The sequence below is a fragment of the Homalodisca vitripennis genome, chromosome 4 (genome assembly GCF_021130785.1).
Source record: "Homalodisca vitripennis isolate AUS2020 chromosome 4, UT_GWSS_2.1, whole genome shotgun sequence".
NCBI lineage: Eukaryota > Metazoa > Arthropoda > Insecta > Hemiptera > Cicadellidae > Homalodisca > Homalodisca vitripennis.
In genome coordinates, this window is record NC_060210.1 from 15,155,886 (window position 1) to 15,183,622 (window position 27,737).

The window sequence follows — 27,737 nt, forward strand, 5'->3', positions numbered from 1 at the left end:
AGGTCAGTATATAAATTATTCCTCATACGATTATCTACAAAACATGTCTCTTGCATTTTTCTGTAAAGACAACAGTTTTCGGGCTAGAGCACTGACAAAGCGACTACATTATGATGATGCACTCGTTTCCGCACCGTCTTTGAGGTAGAATGCAAGGCACGTTTTTACATGGTTTCCCCCGTAGGCATAATCCATGATATGTAAAGTTTTTTTATGCTCATTAACTATTTATTTGTATATTAAAAATAGGAGAAAAAATTTGTTTATAGTTTTCTTTTCGATATCCTCCATTTAAACTTAAACAAAAGTTGCTGACAAAACATCGAGTGGACTTATTGCTGTATATCAACATCTTCATCATTTTCTTTGGACTCTGCGTTTGAGCATGACTGACCACGACAATGTCCACAAGCTTTAGAACATCTCAATCCAATTTTTTACATCCACGTTTGCCGCCACAACCTCTTGTACAATTATAAAAGATTGTGTTTAGTTGATCGGGTTCTGGTGGCAATTAAGTTGTTATTGGCTGTAATATATTACTTTTCAACTCCCACCCCCATTGATTTTATCTAACATTTGACTTGGTGGTGGATAGGAGTCGTGAATAATTTTAATGGAACGAATGAATATCTTCTTTGATTGTCGATGCAGCAGTTTCCACAATTCGTAATCGTTCATCACAAAGATGTTTCTTTTTTTTCTTCGTACCGGTACAGTTCGAGGACTTTAGCTGTGCGCGTGACCTTGAGTGTGTGGTGATAGGCGGGAGGGGTTGCGGGGTAGTATTATGCGCTGCGTCCCGAAAACATTTCCTGAGACACATAGGTAAAACCCTCCTTTCAGGAATCGTATTGGCCCAAATAACTCATCACACTCGCTAAAATCAGTTTGTTTTGTGACAGTGCTGATTGTGGTGGAATTAAAAATATGAGAATACCAAATAATAGCAATAATAGGACTTATCCTTGTTTTTCAGTTGTTATAGTGTTGTTTAATGTGTTTTTGAAAATAACGCATTTGTCAATACTAATCTGCAAATCAAAACCGTGAGTTTAAAGTTGTTAAAGAGATTGTCGCGCCTTCATCTCAGCGGCTAGCACGTAAACGCAACCCGCCACACAGATAGCGTTTATTTGTTGAAAAGGTAGTATTAGGGCCCTACGAGCACAGCTAAATTCCTCCAACTGTACCACGAATTAGTCAAAGTATTAGCTGAAGTATATCAAAAGCAAATTATAATAAAAAATTTGCTTTTCGTGGTAATTACAATACTACTTCCATATCGAGCAATCAATTTTTTATAATTCTCTTGTCATCTGGAACGTAACCTTGAATTACACCTTTCAACTCAGCCAATGTGAAATGACAATCGTCATTGTTTTCAATGTAATGGATTAAAACATTGTCCATAGCAATTCTGATATTCTCATCCAATGGACGGCTTCCTACATCACCCTTTCCACTAAGTAACAAAAAATTTGACAAACACTTATACTACTTAGCTTCGACATAGACAAGGTCATATTCAAAATGTACACGCTCCTTTACATTTCTTCCATATTTATCACCACGCGCCTCTGCAGCTTTTAAAACTGTGTCTTTAAATGTGAGACTACTCACTTTTCTTATATTATTTTTTTATATCTGTATTTTTCTTTTTTTCTTTCGATTTCTTCACTTGCTTCTTCTCCACAAAACAAACATAATTTTTTTTAAATCTAAACAATTAATTCTTTTTTTGCGCGGAAATGTTTATTTACTCGGCTCTTTGCGTCTTTTGAAGGCCGCAACACTCAAATCGTTCGTATAATGTTTACGACAATTACTGTGAACATTTACAAATGTCACAGTATTCAAATATTCAATGTTACCATCACTTCTAGCAACACTAGCATTTTTTAATGTTTGTAGGTTTGACCAGGTCTAAACTCTACTACGTCACCACTAGATAATGATTCATTACATATGAAACGTTTATCACTCATTATGAAAACTGTTCAAGAGCACAAAACTACGAAAATAACGACTTTAACATTCAAAAACTGATTTTCAACTGAGCTAAATACGGTCCGACAGGCAGTAGCAGGTATAAAGGGGCGGGTCTCAGAACAATAAAGAAAGGAACATCCTGGCAGTGGAGGTCATTTGTATTATATATAGTACATTTTAATAAGTTCCAAAACCTCTATAATATAAGTATAATTATTTGTCACAAAACGCCCGAGTAGAAGTTAGAAGTTTTAAGAAAACTTCAATACATTGATAAAAAGCAATAGAGCCTTATATGTTACGATATATAATACCCTATTATGAGTGCATTCTACTCGCTTTCTCAGCACTCTAGTCCGACAACGGTTCAATTTACAGAAAAATGCAAGAGACATTGTTTGGCACGATATCAATGTCGGTTTCACATCTTCATTAAAACGCTATAACGAAGGTGTATACCAAAATTCAGCTCACTAGGAATTTTTCCGCAGATTGAGGTTTAAAAAACCTAAAATGACTGGATTACACGTCTTTTTCATACAATTGCAAGTTCCGTACTGTCAACTATTGCACACGTTACTAACGGCCAATTGAACTACCGATTGGTCGAAAATTATTGGTTCGATTTTTAAACAGAAAACACACGATAACTATCGACCAATTGAACTACCAATTGGTCGAAAATTATCGGTTCGATTTTTAGACAGAAAACACACGATAACTATCGACCAATTGAACTACCAATTGGTCGAAAATTATCGGTTCGATTTTTAAACAGAAAACACACGATAACTATCGACCAATTGAACTACCAATTGGTCGAAAATTATCGGTTCGATTTTTAGACAGAAAACACACGATAACTATCGACCAATTGAACTACCAATTGGTCGAAAATTATCGGTTCGATTTTTAAACAGAAAACACACGATAACTATCGACCAATTGAACTACCAATTGGTCGAAAATTATCGGTTCGATTTTTAGACAGAAAACACACGTTAACTATCGACCAATTGAACTGCCGATTGGTCGACAATTAGCGGGAGACAAACTTAATTTACCAGAGATATAGTAAGGACTTACAGGACTAAACGGTCCGTAAGAAAATAAACATTACCCCACTTGGTGTGAAAATCAACTATTTGATCTACTGAACACACGGAGTATAGGTTTACGTTACAGAATATTTATTGTAATAATTCGTTTAGAAATATTTCAAGTGCAATTACGGTTATTTTCTATAAAAGAAAACTCACAATTGTCTAATAATTTTAATTTTCTCACACGAGGCCTTTCGACATGTAATGTGCCTTCGTCAGGTGTGAATCAACAATTTGAAATAGTATAAATAGTTCACAATTTAAAACAATTAACAGCTAATTAGCTTAATAAAAGTGGAACTTACAAAAATAACTGTGAAGATTGTGATAATATTTACATTGGCCAGACAAAAAGAACCATTAAAAATAGATTTAAAGAACACGAAAGATATTATAAATATGGACAAACTGAAAAATCAGCTATTGCCAAACATGCTCTTCACGTTATTACAAGTCCACAATCAAGAAGAACTCGACGCTTACCAAACATTACACATAAAAAAAAATAAAGATAAAATATTATACGATGCTTTTGGACCGATTCAAAATTCGCCCTTCCTTTAAAACATAACCAAATTCTTTTTGACCCAAACTTTCATTCACATATTAATGTTTATTTTATTTTACTTTCAATTATACAAATCTTGTATTAAGTTGTATTCAGCTGATAATTGTTTTAAATATTGTTAAATTAATATTCTTATACTATTTCGAATTGATTATTCACAACTGACGATGGTATCTTAGATGTCAAAAGGCCTCGTGTGAGAAAATTAAAATTATTGGCCAAGTTTTTTTTATTTATTTATTTTTCAATTTTACATGACAGCTACCGGACATGATATAGCACAAACAAAGTACAAAACCTTCAATTATTCCCAAAACAGCCATCCTAACTAAAATTAATGTACTCTTAATATGAACTTTACATAACAAACTAAACTAAACTAAACTAAACTGCTGGCAGTTACACAAATTAATATTTAAATTTCTTTACACAACATAAATAAATGAACTCTATACAATTTAAATAAAAATAACAACTTGCTACATTGTACACATACACTTCTACAATGAACAATAAATTAAATCAAAATAAAAGGTTGCTGCATATCTTTAAAATATTTTCCAAATTATCATTAAAAATATCTAAGTTTAATTGGTTTAAATTAAGAAACCGTAGAGTCTTGTACAAAGGAAAATTATAATGAGAAACTGTTCTACATCTAGGTAAAGTAAATAAATTAAATTCTCTAAATATATGATGTGGTACATGCAAACCTATGTGACTTAACAAATACGAACTATCAACTGAATTATTAAGTAACTTACATAAAAAACTTATTGAGGCTAGTTCCCTTCTTATGGACAATTTTTCAATCTCAAACATTTCCCTTAAATTTTCTTTTGTAGAAATTACTTTTTCCAATAAGAAGAGCTCCTCCTTCAATAAATTGCGGTTAGTTTAGAAATAAATGTTATTTACAACAAATGGAACGTGACTGAGAATGTCCGGACTTCAATGTGCAAGTTCATTGGATGCTGAGTTGTGGGAGTGTGTATGCGGTGCGCGCGCGAGAGGAAACCCTCAAGAGAATTGTCGCCAACATATCCGCCTCATGAGGGCAATCTACTTACGGTGAGTAAGTAGCACTCTTCTCCCATACACACAAATAACCTTTAAGCTTATTTACTTATAAAATGTTCATTGACCTTCCTTCATTACGACCAATCGAATCCATGGTTTCAGTTACACCTTTGATCTAGAAGCCATACTCAACCCACCGACTAACATGTACAAAATGTTTATTATTTTAAATAGTTTTTACTTTGAAAAGAGTACTTCTGTTTATGTATAATGTTATATAAACGGAAAACAGGAAAGGAATATAATATTAAATACGGGAAGATGTTGAACCAGGGTGAGCAGACGCAAATTCCTAAAAGGATAACTTATTGGGGCTTCAAAAGGAAGGAAGGAGGACAATATTAATTATGCTTATAAAATTTTCTAGAAAGCTATTTATTTATACATTATTAAAAAAAAATATATAAATCAATCGCGACATTATAAATCAATCAGTACTGTATTTGAGCATATTTTAATGCAAATAACCCTAAAATTGGATTTGTTCCGACATATAAATTGAAAAATAAAAAGAATTCATATTAAAGTGTATATTGATGGATTAAAGTATTATTTTGTGTGCGGCATAAAATTGAATTCATTATAGTTAAAATTGTTCCCTTTAAAATTATAATGGATTTGAACTCAAATTTTAGAATGATATTAAAAATGATTTTTTTTATAATTGGATATAATTCTATGCACTGATTTATCACATTATTAGTAAGCTATGTATGAGAAATTATCACAATAATATAAAAATATATAATGTAATATAACAAAATTAACCTATCATTTATAATACACAAATAGAAAATCAAGGGGTAGTAGCGCCAGTGCAGCTGAGCGGATAGAAAACAACAGTGAGTCAGTGACACTATAGACAACACTCAACATACATTACGTGTGCGCTGCAATAACTGTGCATGGTCTATTTTAGGAAGAATCTTTAACGTGATGCTACTATTTTAGTACATTTAAGTGGCCGCCAAAAAGCCGGACATTTTACAAAATTTTCAAAAGCCGGGAGGACAGCAGGGCAAATTAAAAAGGAGGGAATGTCCTCCTAAAGCCGGACGTCTGGTCATCCTGGTTGGAACCCGTAATGTGGAATTTGCTTAGGGACTGTCTGATTCTTCACCAGCCCCTACAGTTGTCATGTTGAAAAACACTAGTTGCTTTCAATAAGGCGGCCACAGTGATACTATACGTCACGCTAGACGCTAACGCCAAGAACCCAGGTGATATTCTTGTTAGGTGTTCCCCATAGCAGTCGATCTGTGTAGGTGGGTTTAGTTTGTCACTAAGAGATGCAAGCCGTAGGAAGATATGATTCAATTTCTCGACAACTCACCGTTCCTGTTTTACGACTCGAAAACTGAACATTAGAAAATGCTTTTGGTTTCATTGAAGGCCGAACCATTAGGCGTGTACGAAAGTAAAAGTGCGTGGTCCCTTAACGGAGACGTACGGTCGGTGGGTAGGAAGAGGCCAGACACAATGTCACTTCGCGTTGCCCATTTAATTCCCATCAAGACCGGGGAAAGTCCCGTGGAAAGTGATACAGCGACAGTGGTAAAGCTACCGCGTCCCGTCCCTGTCACTGTCACTGTCACGGTTATATGTATGTTGTCACTGTCACCGGTTAAGTGAATAATCTTGTACTGACATCACTGACTTTGCTAATCGAGGGACCCCCTCTCATTAGTGAAAGGCAGAGTAAAGTGTTAGTACAATCTTTCTCATTTCTCTCATAAAAAACTGATGTTAGTGCAAAATCTTAATAAAGGTGATAAAATTAATTATTGATTGTGGAAATTATTTTCATTTTATATTCATAGCCCTTTACGACAACTTCCCTGAAAAAAGAACAGTAAGAAATTTGGATCTTTATCACTCTGTACGAAATGTAGGTAATTTTGAAAGCAGAAAAAAATAAAAACAGCTGAAGATGAAAATGTTACAATGTTTACAGTACATGCATGAACTATAGATTCCGAGATTGACATGTTTTATTCATTTGACACAAAAATATAAATTATAAGTAAATATAAATTTTCTTTACATATTTAATATTTATTTCATAAGGAAATGAGTATTACAAATAAAAATGACGATCCATTCAATCATTTTAAAGGACTTTACCAAGTACTTACTGTAAAATTTAATATCCGCATGTACAACCGTTTTGTTGGGTCTCATTTTAAGATGTACAAGTACCTAAATTCTGCTTTGAATGCCCAAATTTCCTTGTTGAACGATTAAAGAATGTATATTTTTTCAGTCCTCAGAAATGGTATGTTAAAGGTCTGTGACCAATATAGTCTTTAAAACACAAAGAAATGGACCATTCCATGCGATAAACGACTTCACTTCGTTAAAAACACATGGGTTGTTATTGGAGCGAAACACTAACTTCTTCTGTGAGCAGGGATCACTTCTGGCTGGTTTATACCTTCCAGTTGTACCTACCACTGGGCACAGCAAAAACCGGTGTGTCATTTAAATCTGGGCAACCATATGGACGTCCAGGAGCAGCACATCACTAATCGCAAATGTCTAGATTCTGGGGTGCAAGGGTAATTCAATAGGTCTAGTCTACTGCGGGAGGTAACTGATGGAGTTGGTGGGGTCGTTCTCTAAGTGTCACAGGTTCTTGCTAGCCTCAACAAGGGTGTGCCACCCCCTGCCTGCTTTGACTGGAGAGGCTGGTTTCAGAGCTGGTCCCCCCTTCTTCCGAAGGGACACGACGAAATTAGTGTGCTAAATTCTTCCTCATTGGTCTCGATCCAGAATATCCTGTTACTTCAGAAGCAGCGCAAAGGTCCTTATTAGGCTAGGGAGGGACAAGACTTCAAAATTAGTGCCCTAATTCTTCCTCGTGGATCTCGATAGGAGGCGACCCCTACCCCTAACCTTACCCATCCAGAACATCCTATCACTCCGGAAGCGGCGCTAAGGTTCTTACAGGACTAAGTGCAATCTATAAGCTTCTTTTCCCGAGAGAATAAAAAACCCAAATCACCCTCCAAAATACGACAAATCATGTGACTAGATACAGGACATCTTTATTTTGCCACTGTAAAATCACTCGAGCGTTTTGTACTTCTTCGTCTAAATTTAAAAAAAGGACACTCGTTACTAGAAACACTAAAAGACGTAAAAGTGTTTTGGTTGAACATTGCTCTTATGGGGGAATGGCTCAATAGCCGTAGTCAAAGCATACGGTTCTGCACTGCTCAAGACTCCAGGACTAGCTATTGAAGCCTGACGCTTAGGTTGCCTTGGTAACGTACAAAACGAAGAAATCTCATTATGTTGCATCAAAGACTCCATGAGGTCTAGACCGCTCGTTATTAGCCCACAAACGATGTGCGCATTCGACTGGAAACCCCAATGTTATCGGACCTTCTGAAGAAGTCACTTATCGAAGTGGAATTTTAACAATTTTCAGTGTCCATCATTCGGTTCTTCCAGGAAACCCGTGACACCCAGGTTGGGGTGACACTCAGGCGGAAGCGAGTAATCAGGACCAGCCGGCATAGTTCAATTGGGACAAGTGAGATTTGGTGCATGCGGGTCTGACTGGCCGCGCAGTAAGGTCACTGCCACGGGGAGGGTGTCAAACTGTACAGTAGCCGTCATAAAAAGACGGACAACCGACATTGAGTACACAGTCGGGGAGCCCTACTCAATGCAACATTCAAGTTGCAAACAAGTGGGACCATCATAAAAGACCACGTCATTTTACAAGGGCAACCCACGGTAAGTAAGCAGGAACTTTTCTCTGTGCCTTTCCTCGTACCAAAAGATAGAAATGACCGTTACTTTCAGTTCAATTTTCAAGTTGCAAAAACGAGGGACCATCATAAAAGACCACGTCATTTTACAAGGACAACTCACGGAAAGTACGCAAGAACCTTTCTTTGTGCCTTTCCTCGTACCAAAATATAAAAAAGTGTGCTAAATTCTGTTCAATTTTCACATTGCACTAAAATGGAGACTATACTTCCAAAGGAATTGAATTGAGAGAGATGTGGAACGTATATTCCATTTCACTGATTTTGCTGGAATAGTAAAAGGTTCCCCGTGTAGTGTAACTGAAATGTTGCCCACTTATGTCTAAGACAACTGTAGTGACGAATGACAACATTATTTACACAAACAAATCTATCCCCTCCGAATTCAATAACACATTTAAAATATCACCACTATAAAACCCCGTCCGTAATTAAGTAATTATAATTTATTACACGTGACTTCTAAGTCTTAACGTACAAAACTTTTTTAATATCCAACCAATCACATGGTCCGTACCAACCACCATACCGGACCAACACATTTGTAATGAAAAACACATTGAAATAAAGCAAACACAGATACCGGTATATAAAAAAGATCAATTCCTGCCATTACCATATTAAACGTTCGCGAATGATCATGAATGTGGGGGGGGAGGGGGACTGACGAGGAGTCAAACAACATGACGGCATTGACGTGTTTGCTATTCTAAGATCTAAAAACACATCAGTCAAACTGAAGAGGGTAGGCACGTCATCTTAATAACGTGCTGCCGCCACCCAATAACACTTTTAAAATATCACCACTATAAAACCCCGTCCGTAATTAAGTAATTATAATTTATTACACGTGACATCTAAGTCTTAACGTACAAAACTTTTTTTAATATCCAACCAATCACATGGTCCGTACCAACCACCATACCGGACCAACACATTTATAATGAAAAACACATTGAAATAAAGCAAACACAGATACCGGGATATAAAAAAGATCAATTCCTGCCATTACCATATTAAACGTTCGCGAATGATCATGAATGTGGGGGGGAGGGGGACTGACGAGGAGTCAAACAACATGACGGCATTGACGTGTTTGCTATTCTAAGATCTAAAAACACATCAGTCAAACTGAAGAGGGTAGGCACGTCATCTTAATAACGTGCTGCCGCCACCCAATAACACTTTTAAAATATCACCACTATAAAACCCCGTCCGTAATTAAGTAATTATAATTTATTACACGTGACATCTAAGTCTTAACGTACAAAACTTTTTTTAATATCCAACCAATCACATGGTCCGTACCAACCACCATACCGGACCAACACATTTATAATGAAAAACACATTGAAATAAAGCAAACACAGATACCGGGATATAAAAAAGATCAATTCCTGCCATTACCATATTAAACGTTCGCGAATGATCATGAATGTGGGGGGGAGGGGGACTGACGAGGAGTCAAACAACATGACGGCATTGACGTGTTTGCTATTCTAAGATCTAAAAAACACATCAGTCAAACTGAAGAGGGTAGGCACGTCATCTTAATAACGTGCTGCCGCCACCTTAGCAGTCTACTGCTGTCAATCGCCGAGACAAGCAAGTCATTATATTGGAAGGATAATTTAATATCCCTCGCTATATTCCAATAGCAGCATTCGGCTTGGTTTCTAAGGTGCACAACTACCGCATGTAAGTCAAATAAATTCTGTATTATTTGTTTACTCATACTTATTTTTATTAAAATACGCTTTAGCCGTCGTTTGAGCTTCAATCTTTGCGAAGCTTCAATCTTGAGCTTCAAGCTATTCAATCTTTAAATCTTAAAGTTTAAAGTCGCACGAGAAACTGATTTTAATGAGTTAGAGCTGTGTGAAATTGTTTATAATATATTTTCTTAATTCAAGACTACAAAAAATACATTTAAAATAGATGATTAAATGAAATTTAAAATAATTAAAATTGTAAATTTATTAATATATATATATATATATATATATATATATATATATATATATATACTTGTACATGTTGCAGGTGGAGCTTGTATTGTCTAATGTTACTTAATTGCTTTAAAAACACACGAAACCAACACTTAATAACTTTTATTTTTTGTGATGTCATTCGATAGCAAGGCAGTACTGATAGTGTGTGTTTTAAATGTAATTAAGTTACTTGTACATAATTGTGTTTATTAAATTCTCTCCTCTCACTCCTACAAAAAAGAAAAATAGTTCTCTAACCCGAGTTAATGGAGTAGAATAACTTAATCCACATACTACACCACAACACACCTAAGAAAATTCTCCTTGTTAACTAAAATACTTGACTGAACGTAGTAAACCTTCGCCAATAAATCAATCGAAACCGACTGAACGACAAATACGATCTTCCCTGTAGAAACCCATTCGAATTATATTGTGTTCCTTACTTTCGGACCACACACTACGACATATCACGTACGCATATATATAAATCCATACCGCGGCGTAACACACGGAAGCCACAGTCGTGTGGTATGGAACCGGAGAAAGTCCAATGTAATTTCTGTTAATTACTGTTATAACAATTCCGTAGGACGCTGCTGGCTCCATTGTGTTACCGTGAGGACGTAACCAAACAGAGAGACAGTGGACCCCCAGTCACGCATTCCCTGCAACACTCATTGTCTCTACATCGTGTGGTCATCGGGGGAGAAAGCCACAAATATTCCAATCACACGCGTAATTATTCGGGAAATTGACTTGGGCCATTTTATTTGTTTCTTTGGAACAATCATGCCCGATACGGATAACCTGAAGTCTCTCCGAACAAGAGGCCTCGGGGACGTTCGGTGAACTAAACGCTGATTTGGCAAAATACGGCATAATAAACAATATAAAAACTATTGTACATTTTAGTATGTAATGTTCATAAGAACAGCCAGTACCAAAATAGTCCGCGGCGTTGCCATATCTCTGCCGTTCCCGTTATGACGTAGCCGTGGTCACTTCTGTCCGTTTTATTTGACTGTCGTGTACAAACAGATGAACGAAACATACGTATATTTGTTTGTGGTAGCACATATGATGTTTGTTTATTGTAACACATGTTGAGACGGATCAGTAATTTTTCCAACACGTAAAATTGGCAACAGTGTATGGCGCGGAGTATAGAGGGGGGATTGAAATGCAACAGCCGCCAGAGGACTACTTTGGTGCTGACTACTATAGGCATATTGACAAAATTCAAATTGCAATATTTATATAAACCTATAAAACGTATTTTCGTTACAAACCGTATTTCAGAATCCGTTACGAACATGGATAATGTGTTTACTTTATGACACACTGATGTATAAAACGATACTCACGAGGATGAGAATTTAGATCAACCAAGTTCAGACTGAATGTCTTTTCTACATTCCAGCTTAAATCCCAAACATGTACGTTGTATTGTGATAAATTGAAACTATTAAACATGTCACAGTTTGCACTTTTAATCTGATTAATAGTGAGTTAAATGTGTAAATATGTGTTCTGGAACAGTTCACGATACAAAAACTGTCGAAAATCAACGCAATGTAATCCTTGGAATATGTCCATAACCATTTTTTTGCATTTGTGTAACCAAGCTTTCCAAACGCGTCATTTCCATTCATTCCGAAACAATAATTTATTAACAAAACTAAACTACACCCAACTTGGAAGACATTCATAAATTATTTAAAATCATTTATTCTTAGCTGAGACTTTTATAAACATGTGTGTTTTAACACCATTTAATTCGTGAGCCAATGTAAATTCAATAAATTAGACGCATATGTTTTCAAAATTAATTAATGCAATTTATATTGTACAATTTGAAAGCACTGATCCATTCATTTGACAAATTAATGGTCAGTCTGCTGCCTGTTCAGTTATAAATACAAATGTTAACCGTGTGCGATAATTAGCGGACTAACGCAAATAATGTGTTCTCTGCAACACTTCCTCCTGAATGTGTCCGAATACATTTCTATTTTGCCCGTTTCAAATTTGGCAAACCCCTCCTCACCCCCCCCCCCCCCCCAAGTGGCCGTACCCGCAACAGAGTTAGCGGAGGTGCGCCAACTCCATTCTACGAGTTAGCTGTCCATTAGTACTGCAGTCATTTATAAATGTCCCGAACTCGTTACAGGTTATTTCGAGAACAATTGACGTACTATTGAAAATATCTGCCGTTTAATGTTTAAAATGCGATTACTTTATATGAGTTTTCCGGTATAAATGAATTGCGTAAATATGGCATTCGTTCTGAACCGGATTTTGAACGGCATCGCTAATTTGGGGGGGGGGGGGGTGTTCGAACATTTACCGATTGCTAGTAAGAAACTTCTACAATTAAATTACTTACGCCCTCTGTAATTAAAAACAACTATAACACGGTTTAAATTCAATTGCATATACAGAGCGTAATGATGTAACTTAGCACAGTTACTGTAAAATCAAAGCCGTAGCCAGCGAGGGGGTCCAAGGGGCCTGGACCTCCCAAATTTTTAATTTTTGCAATTACCTTTTCAGTAAACTATTATTATTAAATAATTCAGTATTACTGACATGTGCTGCTGAAAGATAGTTTTCAACAAAGAAACGAGCCAAGAACTTTTTAAGGAACAAAATGGAGCATTACTCACTGTTCACTACGGGAAAATATAAGTTGTCTGCACCCCCCCCCAAATTTCTTCCTAGCTACATTCTTGGTTAAAACGTGCACAAAACGTCTAATTTACGTCTGGATTGCCTGCATCTGCTTGAATGTAGTAATCCACGTGTGTTTTATCCACACGACGTCTTATTTTAAAAGATACATTTATATGTACCCAAATGTTTTTGAATTTTTCTTGTAAATTGTTTACTTTGTGGACATTTGGATGATGAAACAAAACACGTTTCGAGATTTTTTCAGGGACGAACAATATCAGAATAACTGAAAGATTTTTGGATCTGTAATGATTAAAATGTAACACGTCACATTATTCTGTGACTACTACAATAGGGGTGTAACAGTTTGAGATCTAACATTGTTCTTATAGGGCTAAAGTCCTAATTACATCTAGGACTTCTCCTGGAGGAAGTCCTATTATGAGCAAGAGCTGTTGCCAATTAAAATCATGAGACGAGAATAGCGACATGAAAATTAAATATGAAAAACCATTATTATGTTAAACTAAGACTTTGCCCTTTTCAAGAGCCACATACCTCAGATAAAGAGGGTCATATGGACATAAGGCAATGTTGCTAAAATGAGATCAGACAGATCGTTAGACTTGGATTTCCTTAAATTCGCACCCAAAAAAAAGGGTAACTAATGGTTAAATAGAGATTACTCTAAATAAATACCATTTAAAGTTACATAATGACCCATATTGGACGCTAAAACCTCAGAACAAACCTCAAAACGATATACAAACAAACAAAATCACCCCAAGGACTAAGGGTGAAGAATAGTCGTGCTAATGTTCAACAGTGAAATTCCATTAGACCTTGCGTAGTGTTAACATTCAGCACAACACAATCTAACTTTGAACAGTATTACTAAATAAATCGGAAATGTTTCTCCAGGAAATTCAAAATTATGGAACTAAAGATTACACGAAAGAACTGTTTTATGAACTGGAGAAGAAATCGTCAGTTCAAAAATTCGCCAAATCTTACAAACGTTTTTTTCTTTCTCTATGTGTCACGAAAATTATGTTTTATTTTATTCCTTGGGTGTCATAGGTTAAAGGCATCGTTTATGTTTTATAATCTTTTTCCCTCCTTATATTTATTTATTTTTATATTTATATAGTATGAATTTGAAAAGATCACTGAAACGTAAAAAATTACACGTAATAAAATTGAAGAGATGTGTTTTAGCTTTCACACAGTTCCTCCTTTTTCAACAGCGAACTCTTAAAACAATAATTAATGATTTTCAATTATTAAGCCAGTTAAACCAATAACAATAGTGAGAAGATAATATGATTATTAAACACTTTTGAATAATTAATAAGTCACAATTACTTGCTACAATGAGAGTATTATGTAATAGGTGTGCGAAAATGCAATTAGAATATTTTAAGCTTATCATAAGACGTTTATATAGACCTTACTGAGATTGTATATTAACGAAGAGCCCAATTAATTAAGTCAGTTAAACGTGGTCGACCTGCTTTTATAGTCTGGTTACTACTTCAGAAGCAACATAAATTTTAATTACTGTACGTTTAGTTTAATCCACATTAAAATTGAGACGCTACAGTAAAATAGTTCAACAACACGGAAATAGAGAACATCTGATGCTGAATTAAATAATTACATAATTAATTTTCCTTCCTTCACACTGCTTGGAGAGCGATTAATTAAATCTTACGTGTTTCACAGTGAAAATCGAGTTGTGTTCTTGTTATAAAGACAGAGAAGTATTTTTGTATTACGCAACTATTACGTGTACAATAAATGTACTGTTGAATAGTCTTCATTTATGACAATGTGCCCATAAGGAATTAATGATAGACAAGTCACAACAGTTATACAATAACACAGGCAATACAAGGTTTGACGTGGTGATAGTAAGTAACCACTAACACAATGACCGAAGAGTAGGTAGGTAATAATGCAACCCCCACACTCGTATGTGGCCTTCAGTCCACAGGTCAAAGGTCAGGTACTACTTTACCTTCCTCTGCCTACAGCCATCCACCTACTTCATCTCCACCCAGGGAATAAATAAATGTATAAAAAACCGAGGAGTATACAGGATAACTAGTAAAACCAACAGGAATTTACTGAATTTTCTAACATGTGATCAAAGTAAGAATTTATTTGTTGACTATACAGGATATCTATTAAAACCAACATAAATTTACTGAAGTGGAAGGATCAAAATAAGAATTTATTTTTAGTGTATACAGGATATCTATTAAAACCAACATAAATTTACTGAAGTGGAAGGATCAAAATAAGAATTTATTTTTAGTGTATACAGGATATCTATTACAACCAACAAAAATTTACTGAAGTGGAAGGATCAAAATAAGAATTTATTTGTAGAGTATACAGGATATAATATTAAAACCTACAGCAATTTACTGAAATGGAGGGATTTAAATAAGAATTATTTGTTTTAACAACACACCGAGTTCTTTTTTTTAATTTTAGATTCCTAAAACTTCAAGTAACTTAGGTTAAGTTTGTCCAAATAATACATAATATGTTGCATTATTTAAGGCACAAAATTATATCATGGCAATAAGAAATAAGCACATTGCATCCTGCCTGAGAGGAAGAATTTGAAAAAGAAGAATGTCGACCCATTAAGCACACTCTTAAGAGGTGGTTTACACACACCTCATAGCAATAAAATTTGAATAGTTGTTGAAAGACAAACAAAGAAAAAATGCCAACAAGTGAATTAGGAAATCAAAAGTACAAATCACTTTCAGAACAAAATATATGCTTCCAAGTAGAATGCCAGAGTGGAAGATTCTATGCAGAAAAATTATATAACCTCTTGAATGAGGAAATGTGAAAATGTGTTGAGAAGAGAAGAACTCATCTGTGAGGGTGAAGAAAGAAAACTGGAAGATGGTGATGATTAGCCTAAGTTAAATATTACTTACCATCTTTGAGATCCGTTTTGAAATTCATAAACATACCATATACATACAAAAAGTACATATAATTTATTATTATATAAGAATTATTTTTATATCACTGTTGTGTGAAGAGATAACAAACTTTTAACCTGAGAAGAATTTTTCCTACCAATTATACTGATAAAAAATTATAATTTGAAAAGTTCCAAAATACTATTCATGCTCTTGTATCACAATTAAGCTTGTACCTCTATTAATAGGTTAGTTTGAGTACACAATACATTTGTTAATTTTACCTCTTTCCCGAGTTTTCTATTCATCTTGCAAACATTTAATGGTTTTACTTTGGATTACAAATAAATTCTCAAATCTCATAGTTATACTAAAACTTATGTCAGGACTGACATAGCTTTAAAAGCTGTTCTACCTTTCCTTTACCGAACTAGATAAGGATAGGAACTGTTTTTGAAATGTAGAATTATACAAATAAATCGAAATAAATTGTCTGTGTACAAATTTAATTTTGAATGCCAATGAAACTCAATCGTACAATTTCAACAACAAAACCTAACCAGGTAACAGTGAGCAACAAAACCACATGGCCTTCGCGAAGGTGGCATTACTGGAGATACAGAGGCGGTTATTAAAACTAATAGACTTTAATAACAGACATTATAAGTCCATTATGCATACATCACAACCGTGAATACATGCGTGTCCCACACTTCCTTGAGTCATCGTACACTTTGTAACTACATAACCAGTTAAATTATATTTTCACTGACATTTTAATTGTACCTCGTGTTAGTAGTTACCTTAGTTCAATTATTTGTTTAATTCCATCTTAAAAAAATCAAAAATCAAACTTAATTGACAGCAAATCCTGTTAAAACTCAAAGCTGTGCGATTTTTTTTAAGATTCATACTTTTAGAGGAGACCAATACTTTGGAGATCTTTGGAACCAATACTAAGTAGTTTACTTTATGGTTATAGAATCTAGTGTGATGTCTCATTTCAAACATATGAGCCATAAACGCAACAGTGAATTTTATATATATATATATATATATATATATGCAGTGAGAGATCCGGGTTCGACTCCCGGCGGAGCAAGTACTTTTTGTGATTCAATGTTTATTGAAATTAAATAAGGCTATTGCCATTTATACAATTTAATGTAAATAAAAGTCGTTTGACAGGTATTTGGTCTTCCGATCATATGTGAGTTTGCTTATTTAAACGCATATGTGACAGATACGGCCAAATACAAAATAATTGAATCGGAAAAAGTAAGCGCTCTGTGGTGTAATGGTAGCACATTCACCCGGCAAGTGAGAGATCCGGGTTCAGACTCCCGGCGGAGCAAGTACCTTTTGTGATTCAATGTTTATTGAAATTATATATATATATATATACAGCTTTTGAACAAAATAACTTTGAAGTTTCTTTATTAAAATGCTCAATTATTAGAAAAAGTATTGACACGAAAAATATAAAAATAAGTAAATTATATGTACTAGGGCATACAATTTATATTCCTTTCACTTGGGCCGACACACTAGATTCTACAATTGTACTCAATGAAATAAGATGGTTTATGGCCCTTAAAGGACAACACCTCTTGTAAATATAGATTCCAAGGCAAATTGTGAAAAAAGTGAAGATGAAGAGAAGAGAAGATGAAGACTTTACACTAACTTAATTACAAAATAACCTGTTCACCACACATCGCCCAAATACATTTTTCTACAACCTACTTAGTTGTAGTAACATTATTAGTATTAATTCTTGTTATAAGCTATTTAGTATAAGGCATAAATTTTAACATATGAACGATTATTTTAACTATGTTACAGAATATCTACAAAAAGAAGTAGCTCCACAACTATATTATTGAGTTGATTGTGTTGATAAACAAAAGTAAACAGAACTATCGAGAACCCATTACAAAAGATATTTCACGAGTAAAGACAAACTGAGTGCTACCATTATCGGGGTTGTAAGAGCCATTAACAGCCACTTTTCCTAATTACGTCCCTTCAACAATATTGATCTATCTGTTGTGTAGCCAAGCACGCTCACCTCATTCACCACCTCTGACTAAATATTCATACAGGTGGACAAGAACTAACTTGATTCATGATAAACAAGAGTAAACAGAACTACCAAGAACCTATTACAAAATATATTCAATGAGTAAAGGCAAATTGAGTGCTACCATTATCAGGATTGTGTAAGCCATCAACAGCCACTTTTCCTAATTACGTCCCTTCGACAATATTGATCTATCTGTTGTGTAGCCAAGCACGCTCACCTCATTCACCACCTCTAAATAAATATTCATACAGGTGGACAAGAAACTAACTTGATTCATGATAAACAAGAGTAAACAGAACTACCAAGAACCTATTACAAAAGATATTCAATGAGTAAAGGTAAACTGAGTGCTACCATTATCGGGATTGTGTAGGCCATCAACAGCCACTTTTCCTAATTACATCCCTTCGACAATATTGATCTATCTGTTGTGTAGCCAAGCACGCTCACCTCATTCATCACCTCTGACTAAATATTCATACAGGTGCACAAGAACTAACTTTATTCATGACAAAAAAGAATAAACAGTACTAGTGTTGCAAAGCATAGGATTTGTTTAATAATCCAATATTGATGTACGCTTTATTCCAAAATTATTTTAGTACTTGTGTAAACATGTTTAAGGCTAAAAGTCACAACAGTGCACAATGCATTATCTATGAGCCACCCGACAGTGCTAACATTGCGTTAAGCGTGGTTGGTCAATGTTAACCGCAAACATCATGTCATTCATAATACTTCTCAATGTGATGTAATGTAGAAATAAAATCGAAAACAGCACTATTAATTCATGCACATGCCGTCTTTATTTTTAATATCTTAAAACTCATCTGTTGAAGTAATTGTTTGACTTTGTCAAATTTTTGGAGCTTTTCAATTGGGGAAAAAGAACACAATTTTTGTACCCATATTTTTTTCCTAAAAAGCAAATGTGAAATTTGTTGTGTTGTACGTTTTATTTGTAATAAAGTTGTCTTTATTTTGTATATTTTAGATTGTTATTTGAGTGCGTTTAGTAAAGAGCTATGCTGCACTAAATGTGTAAAAAGTGAAGAAAAAGAGCATTTTTAATAGTTAATAACTTTTTAACATGGAGCAGTAAGTTATTTTAATTACTATTTTATTATTCTATAGTCTCTGCTGAAAATAACAATATATAATATGTTGCGCTTTGTTAATTTTTATTTACTCAATATTTACTTTCAAAATATGCTTGCAAAACTGCTAAAGGATGTGTAGCACCACAAGTCAGTACTTTGAGGGTTTTTAAAACCGTTTCTACCAACAATGTGCTTAATAGGTTCTCACACCAACAATACAACCAGCTGACTTGCAGCACCTTGTGATGTAACCTGAGGGAGGGGGGTCAACATTATCTGGAGGCTATCCACGGGGATAATCGGAGGACAATGTGTTCAATCAGACTAACAGAATGAGTGGCCCAGATAAAACTGTGGCGGCAGAGAAAGCGAGGCTTGTGGCACTGGCCTTGCGTCTCTGTCACTGCCTCCATCATTGGTCAACATTCATCACATTTCAGACCACCGTGGCGAGGTTATGACAAGGGAGGAGTCACAAGACTGTCGTAACAGGCAAAACTGTAATAAGTACAACAGTCTTTGTTCTTGCTCTATTACGGATAAAACTTCATGAGAACAATACATTTTAAATATATAGCAGGGACAAGGTCGAAGAGGACATTTGAACTTAACAGACTGAGGTGAGACAGTGAAACTTAACAGTGGTTATGGATCGAAAGATATATAAAGATTGGGATTTGCATTACAATTTTTGAAAATAAAAAAATTCATGTATAAAGTACTCATGTTAAGAGACTGACTAAAACTAATTAAGGTGGACAGAGCCAAGTGGAACTTCCATCAGGAAATTCCAACTTTGCTGTAGTGGAAGGCTGCTTTAATCCAATTTCCAATGGCAATATTACTTACTCGCCACCATTCTGAGAATACATCATGTAATGCAACATTGCGCCAATTTCATACTATTATCTACTTTTATTGTCAAGAATATTACTGCAGCAAAAAAGACAGAACCAAATTATCAAAAGGTTGGCAGTCGATGATAGTTGCTTCGATCAATCACCCCTACTCCCCTTCTGTACACCCTTATGAGGAGATGTGTATTATTAACAATTTTTCTTTAAATCTGTTAACTAGGAATGTGTTTTCACAGCAAGTGTGAAATATTTCAAGACTAAACTGTGATAACAATGAATGTTTTGTTGTGGTTTTAACTCAGAAACTTTAGATAATATTCATGACATCTAAGGCCGATGTAATGCAACAGTTTTAAAATGAACTGTTTCTAATCAAAGAAACATTTATAAACTTTAAAGAATTCACCAATATTGCACAACTGTCCTTTAATATTCAGGTGGCTACGCATCACAAAATTGCTAACCTCAAACAAGAAGTTGCTGAAAATAACAACCACAATCCACAATTTTCCCAAACAAACACAAACTGCAAATTGTCAAAGCCAAAACTTGTAACTATTATCGTGTGACTGTGAAGGTGAAATGAGTGACAAGACAATGCTAATTTACAGCAGAAGCTAAGTGATTGTTCCCATGACAGCCTGGTTATCACAGTATACCAGTGATGGGAGCCAACCCAGTGAGCTTCCTCTCACCCTAGATTTAGCACGGTGTATGCAATATCATATTCAGAGCCTATAATAATAATTGCTGTAACATAATACAGTAGACTCCCGTAAGTTCGGCCTCGGTTAGTTCGGCCGCCGCTTAGTCCGGCCGGTCGGCTGAGCATGAGTCACACGCACTTGGCGCCAGCCAGAAAGCGGGCAGCACGTCTCTACTAACAGTGCCGTTGTATTCTTTGGTTAGTTTACTGCTCTGTCAAACAGCTCATCAGTTCGTCTCGAACATTCATACTGGGTGGTGCTCGTCATTTTTACAGTAGACCTACAAAGTCAGTTATTTTCTTTTAGTTTGCGTTTTGTACTGTTGTTTATTTACTCGTGGGTTTCTGTGATTTCTTTTGTGTATGTACAGTACTGTTGTTTTCATAGTTTTTGTGTGTGTGCGTTGTGTGTTTGAACAAAAACTGTTTTGCATCGTGTTTTAATCTGTTTTTAAAATGAGTGAAATGCGTAAACGTAAGTACAAGTCAATGGAACAGAGACTACAAGCTCTGGAGAGATTAGACAAAGGAGAATCCGTGCAAAGTATTTGCAAGGATTTAAACGTGGGCAAAAGTACAGTCAACGACTGGCGACGCAACAGAAAAAGTATTGAAGGCTTTTGTACACAAATTGATACCGAAAAAGTTCTAGAAAAGCGTTGCACACTAAGGAAGGCCAAACACGAATTGGTGGAAGATGCTCTATGGTTGTGGTTCGTTCAAGAACGAAGACGAGGAACGCCATTAAGTGGACCAATATTAAAAGAAAAGGCCATGATCTTACACTCAAAGCTTCAACCAGAAGAGGCGTTCGTGGCTAGTGATGGATGGCTCTCTCGTTGGAAAAAGAGACACGGCGTACATTTTATTGGAGTTTGTGGTGAGAAGTTATCAGCAAACCCAACAGCGGCCACCGACTTTTCTGCAAGATTTTTAAAAATTATCGATGATGAAAACTTTTGCCCAGAGCAAATATACAACATTGACGAAACTGGGTTAAATTTTAAACTTCTGCCTAGAAAAACATTTGCCACCCCGCAAGAAACGTCTGCTCCAGGGTTTAAAACCAGCAAAGACAGGATAACAGTCGCCTTGTGTTCAAATGCTTCGGGGACTCACAAGTTACCCCTATTTGTCATTGGCAAAGCAGCAAAACCGAGAGCGTTTAAGAACATAAACATGGACGCTCTCCCAGTGTATTATCGGTCACAGAAATCAGCGTGGATGGACACGTACTTGTTCAGAGAATGGTTTGTATGCGAATTTGTTCCCAAAGTGAAAAAACATTTGGCAAAATCGAAACTCCCCGCCAAAGCACTTCTACTTCTTGACAACGCGCCTACTCATGATGAACATCTTCAGTGTGACGATGAAAAAGAAATTAAACTGCTGTTCCTACCACCCAATGTAACCAGTCTTCAACAGCCGATGGACCAGGGGGTCATTGAGTGCTTCAAGAGGAAGTATCGTCGTAAGCTACTTTCGGAAGTTCTTTCCAAACTGGAGACTGATGACAGCTTAGACCTTACCAAAGTGTTGAAGTCAGTTAACATGAAGGATGTTGTGTACATGTCGGCCAAGGCATACGACGAAATACCACCATCCACGTTTGTAAAGTCTTGGAAAAAACTTTGGCCAAATATAGAAGATAGCGTAGATCAAAACAACACAACAGCAGATGAGCCAAACAACATTCTTGATGGCGAAACCTGATGACAATGCAGCTCTATTGCACGACCTTCAGCAACTACCGAACTGTGGTCCCATTGTTGAAGAAGATGTTTTGGAGTGGATCAACATGGAAAAGGAGCTAGACAACGAGGTTCTGAATGATGACGAAATCGTCGAGTGTGTCATTCGCCAGGACAACGAGATGAAATAACGACGCAGATGGTGCTGAGATTGAAGAGGAAGACGAAGAAAATAAAATGAGCCACGCTGAAGGAAAAGCAGCTTTGCAACTGGCAGCTACTTACATCGAACAGCAAAAAGAAGCAACTGCAGTCGATGTAATTTTTATTAAGAAGTGGCGTGAGTTTGCACATAAAAAATCATTAGAAACAAAAATTCAGAAAAAAGTGACAGATTATTTTAAGTGTTAAGAAGCTAAACCACCAATGTACAGTGCAGTACTGTATTATTTTATTTTATTTCATTAGGTCTGTGGTTTTGTAAATAAAGCGTTACTCTGTGTTGTATTCTATGTGCAAGTGTTTGATTCCTACACGCATTGATTCCCAACATATGCAGTATTACCGTGTTTTATTGGTAAGTACAAATTTAAAATTAGTTTAGTAGTTAATTCTGTGTTGGTAATGTTTGGAAAGGTTAATTTTACGGTTATTTCATAACTTTTATTGAAAAATTACCCTTGCAAACAATAAATGGGCATTTTTTAAATAGGCATCGGTTAGTTTCGGCCGCTTTTAAGTTCGGCCTAGGGTCCGGTCCCGAGGTGGCCGAACTTACGGGAGTCTACTGTAAATGGCTTAACTCTTGAGAACCACAGACTAACTGCTCTATAACAGGTTCACTACCGACAGGCACAGTAGTGGTGTGTGATGACTGGCTTTACACTCATCCAGATGTACCAATGAAGCTAATCAAGTTTGTTTTAAATTCTTTTCATTCAAGATGTAAAAGGAAACACACTGTGATGATAAAAAAATCTAATGTTGATTCTTAGTAGAAATTTCATTTGAGATCATTTAATATATAACAGTTAAAAAACATATTAAACAATTAAATGATTAACATACAATTTATATTATTTATTGTCCATAAGATGCTTGGAATATGGCATGATCTGGATATATAGAACATCATTTATTTAAAAGTTACATGAGATTAAATTTAAGTTTCGGTATAACGAAATTAAGCAATTAATTATTTTGTATGAAGACCATAAGGATGTTCGGGTAAAAATTATGTATGTATATCTTTTTAATTTTTAACATTTTAAAATTTTTTAATGTGATTTTTACGTAAAATAATAAACTGAAACTTCTAGACTCAAAATATTTCTACATTTTCTAGAATTCTCAAGGAACATGGAAATTATTACCACAATTAATAAAAAATTGTTGTAATCAACATCTGATCAATTAAATTACTCATATATCACATACCTGATTTTCAAAAGATGTAGTGAGCAGATGGCGTTGTAACTCCACAACATTTTTCTCCTTCAGGATGGCTGCAGTCTTATCTTTGTCTGGAAGAACACCTTTGGCACCTTTGATTTTGTTGGAAGGAGAGCTGACCACCCCATCCAGGGTTCCCAGCTTACCATGCACATGAACACACTTGGAATCACTTGCGTTCAATCTTTCAGACACTGGATTTGAACTACCACTGCATGAAAACCGTGGGGATAACATAAACACTTTATCTGATTTTGGAGTAGAAAACTTTGGGGAATCATCAATTTTCAAACCGTCCTCGGAATCACTATAATCTGCTGATTTCAAGACAGTTAACTCCTTGCTTGTCCTTTTGAGCCGATTGGGATGTTCCTCTCGCTGTTTAAGTCTTTGGAATTCCTTAATACCTGGACTGTCGTCGGCACTTGACACAGTCTCTTCATTGGACAACGACCTCTTGACCGGAGTAAAATGAGATCCTGTCCCAACAAATTGACTAGATCCTAATTTTTGAATTCCTTTACTATGTACAGCTAAAGGAGAAATAAGAGCTTTACTTAATTTATTATCTGATCTACTGACAAACTGAGAATGCAAATCGTGGATTCTACTATTAAGTTCAGTTTTTGTGTGAATAGCCGCTCTCAATTGATCTTCTAAATCACGTTTCTCTGCAGTTAGAGCTCCCATTTCGGCAAGGAGCTGGTTGGTCTGAGCGAGGTTGGCAAGATTTTCAGCTTCCATTTCAGTGACCCTATCCAACAACATATCCCTCTCCCTGCGCAAACCCTCCACTTCCACTTCATACACCCCATCACATCTAGTCCGTGGCGGTTCCCTTCCTCTTCTAAGATCCTCTAAACTCTTGGATCGTCTCTCCTGCACATCGTCTTTCTTATCAAACTTCTCCTGAAGATGTTCGACCTCTAGTCGCAGTTTGGTGCCTTTACGGTGGATGAGCTCCAGCAGCGTCCACAGTTCATCCTCCGCCTCCTGATCTTGGTCCGTTTTCCTGACGGTGGTGGTGGTGGTAGTGGTAGAGGTGGAACAGTGCTCTTTGCTCTCTGTACAGAAGCCAGAGTCCTGTACTGCGCTGCTGCCAGTGCTGCTGCCACTATTCCCTGCCTCACTGCGCCCAGCCTTGCCGTGACTGTTTGCTGCGACTGCGGGGCACCAGGGACGTCTCCTGCTCCCGCAGCTTACGCCGCACACGGATGCCCGGTTCCCAGTCCCGTTTGCTATTCTGCAGTGACGCTGTCCCGTGCCGTGCAATAGGGTGGATGGCTCCGTCTTGGTCCGCAGGTGAGGGAACGTTTCCATAACCAGGTCCCGGAATTCCAGTAATGCTGTGACCTCATTCTGTAGCTCCTGGAACAAACACATATACCTCTATACATTTTACCACCAGATATTAAAACAAAGTGCGATTAAAACATTGTTATAAAAACATATGGTGTAATTACATTGATGAAACTATCAATATGAAATTACTAATAGTGTTTGTTACCTGTAGGGCTGCAATGGACTTGGCCTGTTCGTTGATGAGGTAATGGAAGGGGGCAACTGTGGTGACGGTAGTAGGGGCTGAACTTGATGCTACGATGGTATGCTCTGTCTCCATCCCCTGTAGACAAACTTCACTCAGACCCCTCTCCTGAAACAAACAAGTGACATTTAGTCTCTTAATCTTTAGTTGATAGAGATTTCGGAGCTCAAATATATGGAGGCTTATTGATAAAATTTCAATCATAATTTTTTATTCCTAAACTCGACGTTTACTTAGAAGAGAAATGACGAAGCAGTCAATAAAAGGTATTTATTTTAAAGGATTTAAGGTTTAGTTATTTTTTATAAGATTAGGTTCAATCAACTTGAGCAAACTTTTTATCACAATTACTTTACAACAATGAACAATTAGTTGTTTAAAGTACACCAAAATCATCAGGGAGTAGCTAGAATTTGCATTGGTGATGAGACTGAGAGCAAATTCAACTTCTGACTCTGACGACTTTTATCATGCATGAATGTACTATTCATGTAGCACAACATAGATTTATTCTGTTCTTGTGGAAATTTTTGGTTTTAATATAACAGACATTTTTATTTCTTCCACAATTTTAATTTATTTTAAAAGTGCTTTTGCTGGTTAAACCTTTTAAAATAAATAAATGTCTTTTATATTAAAATCTGGCGACTTCCATCAGGTATACAAAGCAGAAAATGAAACTTTTTGGTCACAAAAAAATGTTATAAACATTTTATTGTTTCAACATTATAATACAAACTCGTTTTTGAAATAAAAGTTGTTACGTAAGAATGTTTTAACTTAGGAAAACTATTAAAATAAATGAATGAATAAATGAATAAATGATTTATTTCCATATAAATAAGGTAAATATAAAATACATGTAATAAATGGAAATAATGTTGGCCTGTTACTAGTATATGGCCAACATGAGTTCAGTATTTTTTACAAAACATTATAAAGCTCGAGCACGCCTGCATTACTATAAATACAATTTATTACAAATGAAAAAAAAAAAATGAAAAAAAAATAAAAAAAAAGCATCTACGCATCTACTTGAAAATGTTGGGTGTCATTCCATAGCAACAATATTAGACCTATGTTAAATTTTGGTGGAACATGAACGGACACCGAACCATAGACTCACACGGCACACACTTCTAGCCCCCAGTCCCCGAGAGGCTAAAATTATACAATGTTTACATCATTCCTGATTTTCATTTTAACAAATGAAACCGCCCTCAGTCAGTAATAAAATAACAGTGAGTAAAAATTTAACAAATTAAAATATATTTTGTCTTTTTAAAATTTATCTAAAACATTATGAGTTACAAATAGATTTTTACAGAAGATCCACATTTATTTCTTTGCTCCATTAAACGAGTAATATCCTTAAAAACAGCTGCATTTAAAAAGAGTCCCAGTGGTAAAAAATTAATAATCAGACTTCAGAAAGACCACAGAAGCAACCACAACATCGATTACTACAATGTCACTTGTGACAGGCACAAGAGAGCAGGAGTTGACTGTTGTGTACACAAAGGTGAGTGGAGAGCAGAGCTCGGCTTTGTGTTAACACCTGGGCTTGGTCTCCGATGTACAGCTGCTAGCTGCTAAATGCTAATGTGCACTTAAACCCTGATCCTGGCTGGCTTCACTGCACCTCCTCATGCTAATTACGCATAAAACCTTAACACACATTTTATTGGATTTTTCTAGGAGTCTTTTGAAAAGACAAATATGGTAAATACTTCCACAAAAAATAAAACAACTGGCAAAGATTAAGACCTACAATGAAAAATATTTAGGTAATTAAGGCGATCTCCAAAACAATTTAAAAAAATAAAAGAATAAGCAATTATGAGACACATCAGAATATGCTAGCCCAGAGCACAGTTAGAAAAAAATATTAAGATATAAAATAATATATTTTAAATGAACTAAAGACTTTTTTGTAACATTCATAATTACTCCACTCATTAAAATACCAAATAGAACGAAAATGTTACGTATAAGTATATATATTATTTCCCTCAATTGTTCTAAAAAGAGCATTGAATTAACTGTGATCTTCAAGTGTATGTGAAGTACTCCAGATTTGGTAATATACTTATTAACCTTGATTGGAAAATGTATGTATGAAATGCTTTGAAAGTTTGATCGAAACCCCAAAACTCCTC

The 27,737-nt window shown here is 35.7% G+C and overlaps 1 protein-coding gene across 1 annotated transcript in view; it reads right to left on the minus strand.

Moving 5' to 3' along the window:
* LOC124358974 overlaps positions 1–25,793 on the minus strand; it is a 53,250-nt gene extending 27,457 nt beyond the window's left edge. Inside the window, 4 exon segments of the mRNA XM_046811264.1 lie at positions 24,018–25,187; positions 25,189–25,322; positions 25,325–25,400; positions 25,540–25,793. Coding sequence (XP_046667220.1) covers positions 24,018–25,187; positions 25,189–25,322; positions 25,325–25,400; positions 25,540–25,782 — 1,623 coding nt within the window. The 5' untranslated portion in view covers positions 25,783–25,793.
* Between the last annotated feature and the right edge of the window lie 1,944 nt (positions 25,794–27,737).